At 36.8% G+C, this 15,708-nt stretch overlaps 1 protein-coding gene across 2 annotated transcripts in view; it reads left to right on the forward strand.

Annotated features, from left to right (window-relative positions):
• The window catches only part of NSF (N-ethylmaleimide sensitive factor, vesicle fusing ATPase), a 147,310-nt gene that overhangs the window by 75,922 nt on the left and 55,680 nt on the right, over window positions 1–15,708 (forward strand). For both annotated transcript variants that reach the window (XM_040640450.1, XM_040640451.1), the window contains exons 9-11: window positions 2,151–2,350; window positions 13,815–13,980; window positions 15,343–15,417. In XM_040640450.1, the coding sequence (XP_040496384.1) occupies window positions 2,151–2,350; window positions 13,815–13,980; window positions 15,343–15,417 (441 nt within the window). The remainder of the gene's footprint in view (window positions 1–2,150; window positions 2,351–13,814; window positions 13,981–15,342; window positions 15,418–15,708) is intronic.

The following is a 15,708-nucleotide window of genomic DNA, read 5'->3' on the forward strand; positions in this document are numbered from 1 at the left end:
ACGCATGGGGTAGCGCTTGAGAAGAGAAGAACGGTGACAATCTGGGTAATTAATGTGAAGAATGGGAGGCGGACTAACAGAAACCAGTAAAGGGTGGCATGCAGTATCGAGAAGCAGTGAGCATGGAACTGAAATTGGATAACAGGAAATTGTGAGAATATCAGTCAGGACAGTGGTGTAATTTTCCCTGGCTGTGCTCTGTGGCCAACGTGTAGGTGCAGTAAAGCCATATTGTGTTCAGGCCTGTGGGATGAGTAGAATAGAAGTGTAAGAAGGCCAGGGAGTTGAAAGAAAGTGTAGCTTAATGTGGAAGGAAGTACCATTAGGAGGAAGTTGATAAATTTGGAGAAAGTTAAGAAATAAGAGGATGAGGATAAGGCTTGGTACTTTGTCCTCAGCAAGTCTTCATTTTCTCCTTTCTGACTCCCCTTTCCTTTGCCTTGTTTTACCACCACCATGACCACCTGCTTCTGCTGTGGTTTATATGAATAGTTTCAAGTCATGATGGTAGCAGTTGGCTTGGAGGGTGAGATTAGCAGCCAGGTCCCAAAGTCTTCATCAGAAGTGCCCCAGTGGTTTGGATGCTGGCAGTGCCTCCTGATGTTGGCCTCTAGGAGAAGCTCACACCTGACCACTGTATCACACTACTGCTTGTGCTCCAAGAGTGGGTCAAGGGCAAAGACATTTTATTGGCCATGGTTCTCGGGACAAGAATTTACTCTGTGGTGAGAAGGGTTAAGACTCTTAAGCCTTCAAGGGTTTCCACTAAGTTCCCCTTGTCTCTACAAATCTAATCATAGGCACACATCTCATTACTCTCAGGGATTTTAAAGGGAGTGTTTTTTTGACATATAGAAGCAGTGACCATACTGGCAACCCAAAGGGTCTTCCTCCTGAGAATCTAAAATATCTAGTAGAGTTGTACCTTGTGATTTCTTTTATGTGAGTTATTAAACGTATTGTCATAATTTTTTTTAAAGAAACAGTTTTTAAGGCTTTCATTCCAAATAAGGACAAACTATTATACATGGAAACACACTATATTTCATTTCCAGAAATTTTCTTTTTCACCTGTACTTTTGAGTGTAACACTGAAATCTAATAAATCATTATTTTGCAGAATGCTTTTTTTGGTATAGTGTAAGGGAAAAACTCATGAAACAAGAGTCATGCATCTTAAGTGTGAAACTGCAAGAAAGGTGAGAATTCCTAGAGTTAGTAAACTGAAACCACAGGTCGTCCGAATCTTAGAAATGGAGTTAATGGTCATGAAGAGTTGGCTAAAGAAATCCTGGGGAGTCTAAATCACCAGTCCTGCTCTTTCCCAATTGTTACTGATAACTTTTAAGCCATTTAGTAGTGCTTGCCTAGAAAAGAATTGAATTTTGTTCTTTTGAAACTTCATCTTCATCTGGGTGGTGCTGAGAAAAGCGTGTGCCTCCCTTGGCATTAGTCACATGAAGTAGGACATTCACCTTTATCCACTAAGTCGTAACATCCATTTGGATCCTATGGATTGCTCTATACCAGCCAACTCAAAACATGTTTGCCTGTTCTTCAAGGGCTTGTGTTGACAGGTAGACCTGTAATTTCTATGACTAAGATATGGTTTCCATAGCCTACCGTATCATAATAGATTTGTGTTGAGTTAAATTTGCCTAAAAGCAGATCTCTTTTATTCTTTGACTTTAAAGTAAAAGATAATAGAAAATAAGTAATACTTCCTAATTAGGTATTTAGGTCAAAGAGACATTTTCAGAGTTAAATGTATTTGTTCTAAATGATAGTTCAAATATACTTTTCCAAAGACCTTTAATTGGCAGCTTTCACACTCAAATATTGGTACTTGTGTAGGAATTTTTTTCTGGATTTTCTATTTAAAAAAAAGAGTTTTAGAGGCGCCTGGAGAGATCATGCAACTCTTGATCTCCAGGTCATGAGTTCAAACCCCATATTGGGTGTGGAGCCTACTTAAAAAAAAAGAGCTTTAGTTGTTCATTCTTGTTCTGCTCTGGCACTTGGGTATTATATGTTAATGACATGACTATAGTTTTCCTAACATGCATATGAAGAAGAAAGAAAACTTTCCTTTAGATGTCTTACTTGGAGTTTAGTTAGTTGTTATAAGACTGTTTTCTTTTCCTTTTTAGGTTGCAAACATGTTAAAGGCATCCTGTTATATGGGCCCCCAGGTTGTGGTAAGACTCTCTTGGCTCGACAGATTGGCAAGATGTTGAATGCAAGGGAGCCCAAAGTGGTCAATGGGCCAGAAATCCTTAACAAATATGTGGGAGAATCAGAGGCTAACATTCGTAAACTCTTTGCTGATGCTGAAGAGGAGCAAAGGAGGGTAATGTTAATATAAGTTTTTTTAGTAAAAGTTGTTATCATTTATACAATGAGTGAAGCCCAAAGCTATGGTGGAAAACTTGTGATCCATGTTTTGAAAACATGCAGATAAAATTTATTTAGTACTGAATTATATTTTAATATAATAAAAAATATATTTAGTACTGAACCAGGGATTATGGGGAATTTACATGATGTGAACACATCATTACCCACATGTACATATACAAAGATAGATGATTATATAAGCCAAAGGTTTTGCAAAAACAGAGCATGAATTTATTTTCAGGTGTCACTTTTATTCCACATTACTTTCAGATACTTGAACTCATTTATCCTTTGGAAAAGGGGGGAATTAAATCCATAAAATGACTTCTAGAATTATCTATATGTAAGGTTCACGAGCAGAAAGCTAGTTTACTTACCACTAAGTCTTCTCACTTGTAGAGTGACAGGCATGAGTTGTTAAGGTCTCAAGGAAAGGAAAAGGTCTCAAAGGAAAGTTTGATGTGGGTCTTAGAAAAAAATTAATTAAAAGTCAAACCCGAGTTTACTAATTGTTATGGTTAATTTTATGTGTCAGTCTGATTGGGCCTCAGGGTGCCCACACATTTGGTTAAACATTATTCTGGGTGTGTTTGTGAGGATATTTCTGGATGAGATTACCATTTGCATTGGTAGACTGAGTAAAGCAATTGCCCTCCCTAATATGGGTGGGCCCCAGTCAATCAGTTGAAAGCCTGACTAGAACAAAAGGGCTGCTCCTCCCCTGACTAAGAGGGAATTTCCTACTGCCTCACTCCTTTTATCTGGGCCATCAGTTCTTCCCTGCCTTTCTACTCAGACTGAAACTGCAGCCCTTCCTCACTCTCCAGCTTGCAGGCCTTTGGACGAGAACTATAGCATTGGCTCTCTTATGTCTCCAGCTTGCCAACTGCAGATATGGGGACTTGTCAAGCCCCATAATTGGGTTACCCGCTTCCTTATGATTAATCTTTCTGTAGATAGATATAGATCTACATTTAGATCTATATGGATCTGTGTGTGTGTGTGTGTGTGTGTGTGTGTGTGTGTGTGTATTTCCAGGTGTCCAATAGGATGGATCCATAGATCTATCTTACTGTTACATTTCTCCAGAAAACCCTCATACGCTAATGCTAACATATTTATTTCATCAGCAGAAGTTTAAAAACAATGCCATAAGATTTCTGCTTCTAGCAATACAGTAGACTAGGTAACCTGAAAACCTGTCTTCCATAAACACCTTCAAATGCTGGGTAAAATATAACTAAAATCATTTTAAATGCATAATTTAATTCTCAAGAAAGAAAAGGAGATCTTCAGAAATGAGAAGAAAACTCTGAAAATTAGAGTGGTAAAGATAAGAGCTACAGCTTTTGGTTCTGGTAATGTATGAGTTTGGGTTTTAGTACCCGCTAGCAGGTAGAAAATGAGTCCTTGAACCCACTTAGGGTGTGGACTAGGAACTGGAACCTTCAAAGGGGTTGTGTCCTCAATGAAAAGAATGGACTAAAAATTGCTCACCAGCACAAAGAAATAACAAAAACATTTAACCATCTGTCTGAGTTCTGCAGTGGGAGCTAAAGAATCTCTCATGGGAATTCTGAACTATGGATTCTTAACTTATGCTTAGGATTTGAAAGCACACACACCACCACCACCACCACCACCACCACCACCACCACCCCTGACCTATGTGGTCTCGGGCCCCCAAACTGAGAAATTGATTTAAAAATGAATCCTGGACTAATGATAGCATGGGATTGATAGATATTAGCAAACCGCTGGGAGGAGGAGAATGGAGGCCCAGAAAAAAAAGGTCCTGGTGTGTAGGGTCACCATTCCTTTGGAGATATTAGCCATTTCTGGAGGGAGCTGCTAAACAGCGGTACAGCCCTTTTGACAGGCCAGTGGGAGTAAGGGGCCAGAGGTTGAAATGCATGGCTCATGAAGAGAGGACACCTGATGAACTTACTTCCATTTGAGTTAGGACTGTGGAAGGCTGCACGATAGAAGCAGGGGTTAACCGGAAGTACACATGCTCTCACAGAGGCCAGCTTTGAATCACATCTAATTTCTCTACAATTAAATTGAAGGTTCCTAAATCACTAGTGCCCCTTGGCATCCAACAGAATTGTAGATCCTTCCTGGAAGAAGGTAGTACCCTGCAAGGCCACATATTATTTCTGTAGTTTGCAAATGAGATGCCTGGTTATAATCAAAAGCAGTCAGGTGTACAAAGACATAGACAACTTGAAGAAAGAGAAACAAAAGGTGATAGAAATTGGGCCTCCAGATATTGGAATTCTCAGATACAGACTTTTAAAATAACTACACTTATCATGTTCAAAGGGAAGCAAAATTGATAATTTTGGCCAAACAGTGAAAACTATAAAAAAAAAAAAAAAAGGAAATTCTGGGAATGAGAAATTCAACAACTGAAATTAATTCAAGTAGTTGGGTTTAAACAGCAAATTGGAAACATCTGAAGAGAGAATTAGCGCACTGAAAGATGTTAGACAAAAATAACCAGAGACAAAGGATGAAACCAATGAAAAGTGATAGAAAATACCAACACAAATGATGGAAACCAGAAATTAGTTGAATGCTATTTCTAAGAAGCTGGAAGAGAAGAACTATTAACTTAGAACTTTGTATCCAGTAAATGGATAAATTGTCATGTAAATATACAATGAAGTATTACACAGTAGTAAGAAATAGACTATGGTTATACATAGTTGTGGATCTCACAAATAAATGTTGAGCCAGAGAAACCAGACGAGAAAGAATACATACTGTGCGATTCCATTTATATAAGGTTGAACTAAGATATAATGTTTAATGATACATGCTTAGGTGGTAAACTATAAAGAAGAGTGAGAAGTAATTTCTGTAAAAAATCAGATTGGGGTTGCCTATGGGGAATAAAGGGGAGGGGTATTGGGGAAGAGTTGTGAGGACATGTGCCCACGATGCTGGCACTATTCTCTTTCTTGTTACATTATAGGGATGTTCATTTTTCGACAGTTCCTTGAAACATGCATTCATATTTTGTGAACTTTCCCTCTCTGCATCCCATAGTTCACCATAAAAAAGTTTAAAAGAGGTAAACTTAATAATCACTGCATGAGACAACAATAATAGTCATCAATACATTTTTTTTTTAAAGGATAGAACTAAAATATGGAACAAAACATATCGGAAGTGGATTAAGTTTATGTAAGATCTTTGTATTATTTGGGAAGAAGATAGTACTGTTAATTAACATCAAACATTAAGTTAAGTGTGTATGTGAAAATTGTGTATAACTTTCACACTTTTCCAAAGCATGAGGAGGAGCTGGGAAAGGAATAAAGAAAACTCAAATTCTTTAGAAGGCAAGACTCAAAGAAAATGTGAAGATATTAAAAATGTAACTTTAAAAAAAATTTCACTTACATCAACAGTCAAAATGATAAGGTACCTAGAAGTAAATCTTAACAGGAAAATTAAAGGAGAAAATTATAAACATTTTTGAGAATATGTTTTCAAGAGCTAGTAAATGATAAACCATGTTTATGTGTGGGACTACTGACATTATCATAAAATGACAGGTCTGCCCATATTAATTTATAAATTTATGCTTTTCCAATCAAGTCTAATGGGAATTTTTTGGAATTTGACAACTTGATTTTTTTTTTTTTGAAACTTGAAGAGCCATGAAAGTTTTGGAAAATTATGAAGACTTATTTCATATCATGATTTACTGGAAAGCTGTAGTAATTGAGACAGTTATATGTTCTTGCATAAGCAAACCAAGGAAACAATAGAACACAGGAAGAACTTGCTATATGAAAAGTGACAATACAAATCAAAGGGGAAGGAATATTCCGTGAATCAGGATGAGATCATTGGCTTTCTGTTTTGATAAAGATAAAATACAGTCCTTATCGTATCATACAGAATTGCAAAATGGATTTGCAAAAAATAAACTAAAACTTACCAGAGAAAACATTTTTAGAAGAAATACAGGCAAAAAGCTTTAAGAATTGAGGCTAGAGAAGAATTCTTTAAAAAAGAAAGTTTCATTTGTTTGTTTGTTTGTTTAGAGCCACCCAGTCACCCCAAGAAGAATTTCTTTATTAAGATACAGAAATCAAATCCATAAAAGAAAAAAAATGTTAGTTTGGTTATATTAATATAATATGAAGAAAATTCCCTCTGACAAATTACACTAAATATAGATGTCTCAAACTGGAGAGGATATTTGCAATGCATATAATCCACAAAGAATTGGTGTTTTATAAATTGTCTGTAATAACTCCTTCATATTAAGTACGAAAAAGACAAACACCACAATTAAAAAAAAAACAACCAAACAAACAACCAGCGGGGGCACCTGGGGGCTCAGTCAGTTGAGTGTTTGATTCAGTTTTGGCTCATGTCATGATCTAGGTCTCTGGCCTTAGCCACATTGGTTCTAGAAGGCATGGGTCTTGGTGGATTGGTACAAGTCCAGTAACTCTTCAGACAGTCCCAGAACCAATTCAGTTTTATTGTTCATCCCTAACACTACAATATTTTCTGCTTCAGAAATCTTTTTAACACTCAGGGTGCCAAGAAAAATTGTCATCATCATTTACTATCTGGGTTGAAATAACTCCTTTTTAAAAATTATTTTTAAGTTATTTTACAAGTAATTTACAAATGTAAGAGTAAAAGGAAGTGAAAGACGATTATATATCTAATAACTTAAATATAGCAAACTAAATTTTTATTCCATATTTTATTGGTTTTGAAGATATAGATATAGATAGATCTATATATCTATATCTATGTAGACATTTATATACCTACATCCAAATGGGCAGGAGCCTCTGAATGTAACTAACAGTCCATCAGTTGTCATGCATGAACTTCTACATACTGGTTCTAAGTTTTACTTTATTTTTTAAAAGATTTTATTTTTTACTTATTTGTCAGAGAGAGCACGCGCGCAAGCACAAGCAGGGGAAGCGGCAGGCAGAGGGAGAAGCGGGCTCCTTGCTCAGCGAGGACTCTGTCCCAGGACCGTGGGATTATGACCTGACCTGAAGGCAGACACTTAACTGACTGAGCCACCCAGGCGTCCCTGATTCTAAGTTTCAAATACACCTGTAATGGAGTCTAGCTTGTCATTACTTCTGATTCTTTTTGTATTTGCATTGTCAAGACACAATACTTGAATTTTTTTAAAAAAATCATTATTTTGTTGTAGAGAGGATGGCCACCAAATACTCCATAATTGCAAAACATTTTCATTTTTAAATTTGTAGACACCTTTTAGAATGGCTAAATTTTTTAATATCTATATCATCTGTTTCTTCTCATCATCTTTCTATTAATACCTGCCTTCAGCATCTGTCTACTTAGAAACCATATCAAGGAAATTTTGATGCATAGATGAAATAAGAGATGAAAGAACACTGTCATGTGTCCTTTTAGAAAAATGAGATGGTCTAGTTTCTTGTCACAAAATATTGCACAATGAAAATTTTTGTTGAATAAATAACTAGATGAAAATGCCATTTTTTTTGTCCTTAGAAGTATATTATTCACTCATTCTTTATTTTTAATTTGAGAGAGAGAGAGAGAGAGTGGGGGCAAGATAGGGGCAGAGGGAGAGGGAGGGAGAAACTCAAGCAGACTCCCCACTGAGCACAGAGCCCACCGCAGGGCTCGATCCCACAGCCCTGAGATTAGACCTGAGCTGAAACCAAGAGTCAGCACTCAACAGACTGTGCCATTGAGGCACCCTGCACTCGTTCTTGAGTTTGAGAAAATGTATGCAGGATAACATCACCTGAAGCCACGTAGTCTGAGATTTTACTTATTATCATCGATTTCACCATCTTCATTAGAGTTTCAAGTGCTACCTTATCACTCTGCATTAATCTTTGGATTAGATGTAATAAGTGTGAAATATTTGCCTCGGTCAGTTTTCTTTTCTTTGCCATTATGGCCGGCGGAGGGGGGGAATCTGAATTTTCAACTGTGTTCAGTTAAAGCTAAAACCAGGCAGCAAAGATGGTGGATGGTGTCTCCGGACTTCTTTTATACCTTCTTGAAAGATGTTGTAATTTTTTGGGCAACACAGTAAGAAAACTGAAGGGTGATATCCTAGCGGTCTTGATTTCACTATTGCATTATCCCTCTGAGCAATTCCATCATTCTTTCACTTTCTTATTATCTTCATTTCATTATTTTATTTTCATTTCATTATTTTTTTAGGATAGGTAGGAATAATTGATGAGTAATGATGATGTAATTTCTAGAATGTTGAAATAGCATATCTTAGATTTAGAAAAAGGTCCAGTGGACTCATATGGTAATTGCAAGATAGAATGAGTTTTATTCTATTTATTCTATTTTTTAAAATATATTTTCCATTTTCTTCTGTGGAATACTTCTAATTTAAAAAGTCATAAAATATCAATATTTACAAATAGTTAAAATTGTTCAGCAAAAAAACTTAAAAACTGAAACTGTGTCTAGTGGACCCTGATGATAATACTGAGGATTAAATACTAGGTGCAGGTGAGCCAAAATGTCCCCTCTCGAAAGAGGCATTTTATAAAAATCTGTTGTGATCGTTTCCACATGGCTGCATAGGTGTCTTTGGTGCTGTTTTTAAACTTGCAGAGAGTTGTTTTTTTTTTTTAAGATTTTATTTATTTATTTGACAGAGAGACAGGCAGTGAGAGAGGGAACACAAGTAGGGGGAGTGGGAGAGGGAGAAGCAGGCTCCCAGCAAAGGAGCCTGACATGGGGCTCGATCCCAGGACCCTGGGATCACACCCTGAGCCGAAGGCAGACGCTCAACGACTGAGCCACCCAGGCGCCCCTAAACTTGCAGAGAGTTTAAATATGACACTATTCATGATACAACTGAGTTGACAAAGAATTTCTAGGTAGATGTTAATCTAGCCAGCCTTTTCAGTTACACCTTTTCTCAATTCTTACATCCAGGAATGGCTTGGTATACTCAGCTAACAACCCCGTGGAGGGCAGATGTGTGTTACATAATAAAGAAAAGCATCACCTCTGTGATTCTGGACAGTCCAGGCCGACAGAGATGAACACTTGCATATAGGTCAAACTGGTTAAATATAGAACAGCCGTTATCGAAGGCAGTTGCCAGGGGCTGCACAGCATCAGCTCTGTTTCTGTGGGGGAAGACTTTGCAGATGGTAAGAACAGAGCTAGAGGCCAGTGAGTTAGAGGATTGCATTGGGAAATTTAAACTCTTTGGTAAAGGGTTTATTGATGAGTCAGCTATATTAATCTGTGAACATTAATCTTGACATCTTCCTTGCCTGACTTCCAATTTATTGCAAGAACTTACCTTTATTTAAGTAACACACCTGTAAAAATTGGTGTGGTTTTACTGACTAGGTTGGGGGAAGGCACCTGATGACAGGTCACAAGATTAGTAAGGTTCTGAAAAGGTCAGAATGGTACCGAATTATATTTAAGACAGATTGTTCCTGGGGGCATACAGTGTTCCTATTGTCTCTGGCTTTCCATCCACACAGATGATTTTTGAGGTCAGACTGAGAAGGAAGTCATGATTCCAGTGGCAACAGAAGGTACATTGACAGCAAAATTCATACATTTAGCAGCTTTTTGTTTCGTGCTAAATTGGCAGACAACCTTGAATAAGAATGTCTTATAAAATAATGTAGAATCTCAGGGCGCCTGGATGGCTCAGTTGGTTAAGCATCTGCCTTTGGCTCGGGTCATGATCTCAGGGTCCTGGGATGGAGCCCCTCATGGGACTCCCTGGTGGGTGGGGAGTCTGCTGCCACCCCCCCCCCACTCGTGTGTGCACGCTCACTCTCTCTCTCTCAAATAAACAAATAAATAAATAAATAAAATCTTAAAAAAAAAAAAAACCAATACACATGTTAAAACTCACAAAACTGGGGGCACCTGGGTGGCACAGCGGTTAAGTGTCTGCCTTCGGCTCAGGGCGTGATCCTGGCGTTATGGGATCGAGCCCCATATCAGGCTCCTCCGCTGTGAGCCTGCTTCTTCCTCTCCCACTCCCCCTGCTTGTGTTCCCTCTCTCGCTGGCTGTCTCTATCTTTGTCAAATAAATAAAATCTTTAAAAAAAAAAAACCCACAAAACTGCATACCAGAAAACTCAATTTTATAAATTTTAGAAAACAGATAAAGTATCTTTTAATACTTACATTCTATTATTCATATCTGGATTATTGTTCACTCTTTAATGCAATTCTCTGCAAGAGGATAGTCATGTGTTCATCAAGGTTTCCAAAATTTAACTAGGTTGTTTTTTTCCCTGAACACTATTTAGAGATTGTTCTCCTTCCACCAATGTTTTAAAAACTAAAATCAAATCTGGAAAAAAAATTAATTTTCTCAATATAGTCGTATTTATTGAACAGGTGTCTGATGATAAATGATAGCTTGGTTGCTTAAAAAAAATTTCAACACCAAAAGCTATCATCTTTCCAACTATAGAAAAGACTGAGAATAAGGAGTTGGAACTATACCTTCAGCTTTGCTGAACACTTCTGTATGGTAGGGTATTAATTCTTGGGAATTTTGTGACTGAAAAACTGAGATTCTACATTTTTTAAAAAAGATTTTATTTATTAATTTGAGACAGAGAACAAACGATGGGAAGGGGCGGAGGGAGAGAGAAAGAAGCAGACTCCCCTTTGGGCAAGAAGCCTGATGGCAGGGCTCGAACCCAGGACCCAGAGATCATGCCCTGAGCTTAAGGCAGACACTTAACCGACTGAGCCACCCAGATACCCCATAGAATAGTCAAAATTGTTATGACAAAGAATAATGTGTGGAGGAAGCAAGCTTGCCCAGCCTACTGCTACAGTAGAATAGGCTGGTAATAATATAAAAACATAAAGCCCAATAGAAATGACATCTCAATCAATGAAAAAAAGATTATTTCGTCTATAGTATTGGATCAGTTAGTTGATTGTTTGAATAAGAATTACTTGCATTCTTACTTCACATGTACCATTTACAAAAATGAAACTCTAGATAGATTGAAAAATTACATATAAAGTAAATTTTAAAAGAGGAAAATATAGGTGACCATCAGGGTCTGTAATGGGGGAGGATTTTAAGGGTGAAAGTAATTTTAAAAATCATAAAATGAAAAATGGGTACTTCTGGCTACTTACATAGTAAAAAAAAAAAAAGTAGAAGTCCTTCTGTATTAAAAAATATGCCATAAATAAAATCAAAAGATAAGTGGCAAACTGGGATAAAATATTTATAACAAATGAATAATGCCCTCAATATATAAAAAATTTTTCTAGAAATCAATAAGAAACACTATTAAGTCCCAACAGAAAAATGTGCAAAGAATATGTACAAATAATTAATAAAAGAAAAATTACAAATGGTAAAAACATGATTTTAAGAAGTGCCAGCCTCTTCAGTAATCAGACAAATGCCAGTTAAAAACAGTTGAAAAACACCATTGTTCGGTTATCAAGTTGGGAATTACTTTTTAGATTTTTCTCATATTCATTACTTGTGAGGATGTACCAAGATAAGCACTTTATATACCTTGGTGGGATTATGAAGTGATAAAATATTTCTGGAAAAGTATTTGACAACCTATTTTAAGGGCCTTAAAACACTCAATACACCTTTTAAAGTAACAATTTGCATTCAGGAAGTAATCGTATCTGTTGTCAAGGAGTTAAGTACAAAATGTTTATTATGGAGCGCCTCGCTGGCTCAGTCAGAGCATGTGACTCGATCTCTGGGTCGTGAGTTCAAGTCCCATGTTGGGTATAGTGATTACTTAAAAATAAAAATCTTAAAAAAATGTTTGTTGTAACAACATACATAATACTCAAAACTTAGAAATTATTAAATGTCTGACAGGAAGGAATTAATGTGAAGTTAGGGGAGTTCTCTGTGCAACCAGTCATACAATGAAATATTATGGAGCCATTAAAAATTATGTAGTTGTATTTATAGCCATGTGAAGGGCTGAAGATAATATCCGTACTGAAAAAAGGGATACAAACTACCTACACAGGACCTAATTAATACTATGAGTTATTCGTAGCTAGTTGAATTTTGGATGATTGTGATTTCTTTACATTTTTAAGTATTTTTCCACATTTTCTTTATAATGATCATGTTTTTTGCAAATAGAAACAAAAATAACAATTTTAAATAGTTTTCAAAGAATAATGTTCAAGAGAATACAAGATGCAGTGAGTTACCAATTTTTTAATTAAAATAAATTTAAAATATAGAAATAAATCCACAGAATGTTAACAGCATTTATCTTTACGTATTATATAGTATATATCATAGGTATGATATAACATAGCTTATTTTTAACTTATTTCCATTTGCTTTTCAACTTTTGCTCAGTTAACATCTAATGCTTTTATAACAAAGTAAAAAAACCCCAACTCTTAAAAAAAAAAAAAAGATTCTATCCTTACCAGAGGTTAATGAACACCAACCATATTTAATCCTGAATCTCATTATGCCTATCATTTATATTATCCATTTGTTAGTTATGTTCATTTTCACCTATTTTGTTAATCCCTGGTGTTTTTTGTTGTTGTTGTTTAGAAAAAGAAAAGAAAATTTATGGAGTGCACTTCCTTCTTAGGTTCCTATAATAAGAGACTTAAGTACTTGAATATAATTGTTAGAAGGTCCATGTTAACCTAATGAATTATTAGCATTTGAAAGTATTTGCATCTGTTAAAAGTTTACAATACATAAACTATTTTCTTGTAATGATGACTCTTTATTAAGTAAACTCAAATCACTATGCAGAAGAAATAGCACCCCCTTGACTATTCTTTCTATAAACTATGTCTCTGTTCTCACTTTACAGTTAGGAAGTACTTTGTTTTCATGTGATATAACCAAATGTGAATCATGTTCACCTCCTTCCGTCATCTGCCCACTTCCCAGTCGACCTCCGGGTAGAGTTGCTGTTTAGTTATATAATATGACAAACAAACATTAAACCTGCTGCAACTCGGACAGTTCTCTCACCAAAACTCAGGGAAAATGGGAGGGAGTTGCCATTCACTGACTTAAGACAGGCATCTGATAATTCTGAGCTCTTCTTTCCAGTAGTGAGATAAGAAATGCATGTCAATGAACAGATTATTATTTGATGGACTCTTCACATTCATTAATGTATAATGTGTATTTTTGTTTTATGGCTGTTAAGTATGAGGTTCTGGAATGCCTTTTCAGTTTGCAGAGTTCTGAGAATGCAGTTCCAATACGTTTGAGAGGGTAGGAGCCATGAGTACACCTGCTGTACTTATTAGTCAAAATGGAGCAAAATCAATCCATGATGGCTTTGTTTTGCTTTCGTTGACTAGTTTGTTTAGTAATATATTCAAATTATGACCTTGACTCTAATTTCTTGCCTTGCTAGCTTGGTGCCAACAGCGGTTTGCACATAATCATCTTTGATGAAATTGATGCCATCTGCAAGCAGAGAGGGAGCATGGCTGGTAGTACCGGAGTTCATGACACTGTTGTCAACCAGTTGCTGTCCAAAATTGATGGGGTAGAGCAACTGAACAACATCTTAGTCATCGGTATGTTTACTTAAAAAAAAAAACCAACAGAAGTTCTATGATTTCAAAACATTAGACACATAGGTTCTGAATTAAGATCTGTGTAGGTTGTAGTTAATACTGTGTTGCCCATGTTTCCAAATTAGTATCAAGTGATATTGAAGAATCTTAAGTACCTATTTTAATGTCTGGCCTTAATAAGACAAATAAAAGATGGGTTTTAGTGACTCATGGGTGTATGCTCATAGCTCAAAGATGAAAAAGGCAGCACAGTGTAATGCAGTGGTTTTCAAATTGCGTCCTATAGGCCTCCAGGGGCCCTCAGAGGTGCCTCAGGGTCTGTGAGTGAGCTTCAGATCATGTATCCCAATTATAACTTCTTTAACTGTTACATGTACTGAGGTTCTCTTAAGATGACTTTAAAAAAACAAAACAAAACTTCTGTTATTTATGAACATTGAAAACCATTGGCCTACAAAAAAGGAGAGGGATTTTGGGGTTGGGCAGATCACATTCACATTGTCCCTCTCTCACTTTGACAGCTGCTTAGCCTCTCTGAACTTTATCTTCTCTTTTTAAATATTTGAAGATTTCATTACATTTATATTCCATTGGCAGTATGGCGAAATACTAAAGCAGAGTCTTCAGGGGTTTCCATTAGAACAGATCAAGAACAAATGATATTTTTATTTGAGAATAATTGGTTTTCTGTTTGACCTTTATAATATATCTTAGCTTGTTTGAGAAATTACTATTTGTACATGTAGTGAAGGGACTATTTATTTATTTATTTATTTATTATGTTGTGTTAGTCACCATACAGTACATCATTAGTTTTTGATGTAGTGTTCCATGACTCATTGTTTGTGTAGAACACCCAGTGCTCATTGCAATACGTGCCCTCCTTAATACCCATCACTGGTCTAACCCATCCCCCACCCCCTACCCTCTGAAACCCTGTTTGTTTCCTGTAGTCCATAGTCTCTCATGGTTCATCTCCCCCTCTGATTCCCCCCCCTTCATTTTTCCCTTCCTTCTCCTCATGTCCTCAATGCTATTCCTTATGTTCCACATGTAAGTGAAACCATATGATAATTGTCTTTTTCTGCTTGACTTATTTCACTTAGCGTAATCCCTTCCAGTTCCATCCATGTCGATGCAGATGGGGGGTATTCATCCTTTCTGACGGCTGGGTAATATTTCCATTGTATATATGGACCACATATTCTTTATCCATTCATCTGTTGAAGGGCATCTCGGCTCCTTCCACAGTTTGGCTGTTGTGGACATTGCTGCTATGAACATTGGGGTGCATGTGCCCTTGAAGGGACATTTTATCTTATTTTTGAACTTTTGTTGTTTTGTTTTGAAATCTGTGTTTAGGAATGACCAACAGACCAGATCTGATAGATGAGGCTCTCCTTCGACCCGGAAGACTGGAAGTTAAAATGGAGATAGGTAAGCAGGTCTGTCACTGGTTGGGGGAGGGGTGTGTGTGTGTAGAGTTCATGAGTAAGAGCAGAGTCCTATAACTTAACATCGGTTAGAAAAGTTATGTATCATGAGGAGCTCATGTTTACCTACCTAAGTACCTATAAGAAAAGCATTAGGATGGGGCACCTGGGTGGCTCAGTTGTTAAGCGTCTGCCTTTGGCTCAGGACGTGATCCCGGCATTCTGGGATCGAGCCCCACATCAGGCTCCTCTGCTGGGAGCCTGCTTCTTCCTCTCCCATTCCCTCTGCTTGTGT

The sequence above is a fragment of the Ursus maritimus genome, unplaced genomic scaffold, assembly GCF_017311325.1.
Source record: "Ursus maritimus isolate PB19 unplaced genomic scaffold, ASM1731132v1 scaffold_24, whole genome shotgun sequence".
NCBI lineage: Eukaryota > Metazoa > Chordata > Mammalia > Carnivora > Ursidae > Ursus > Ursus maritimus.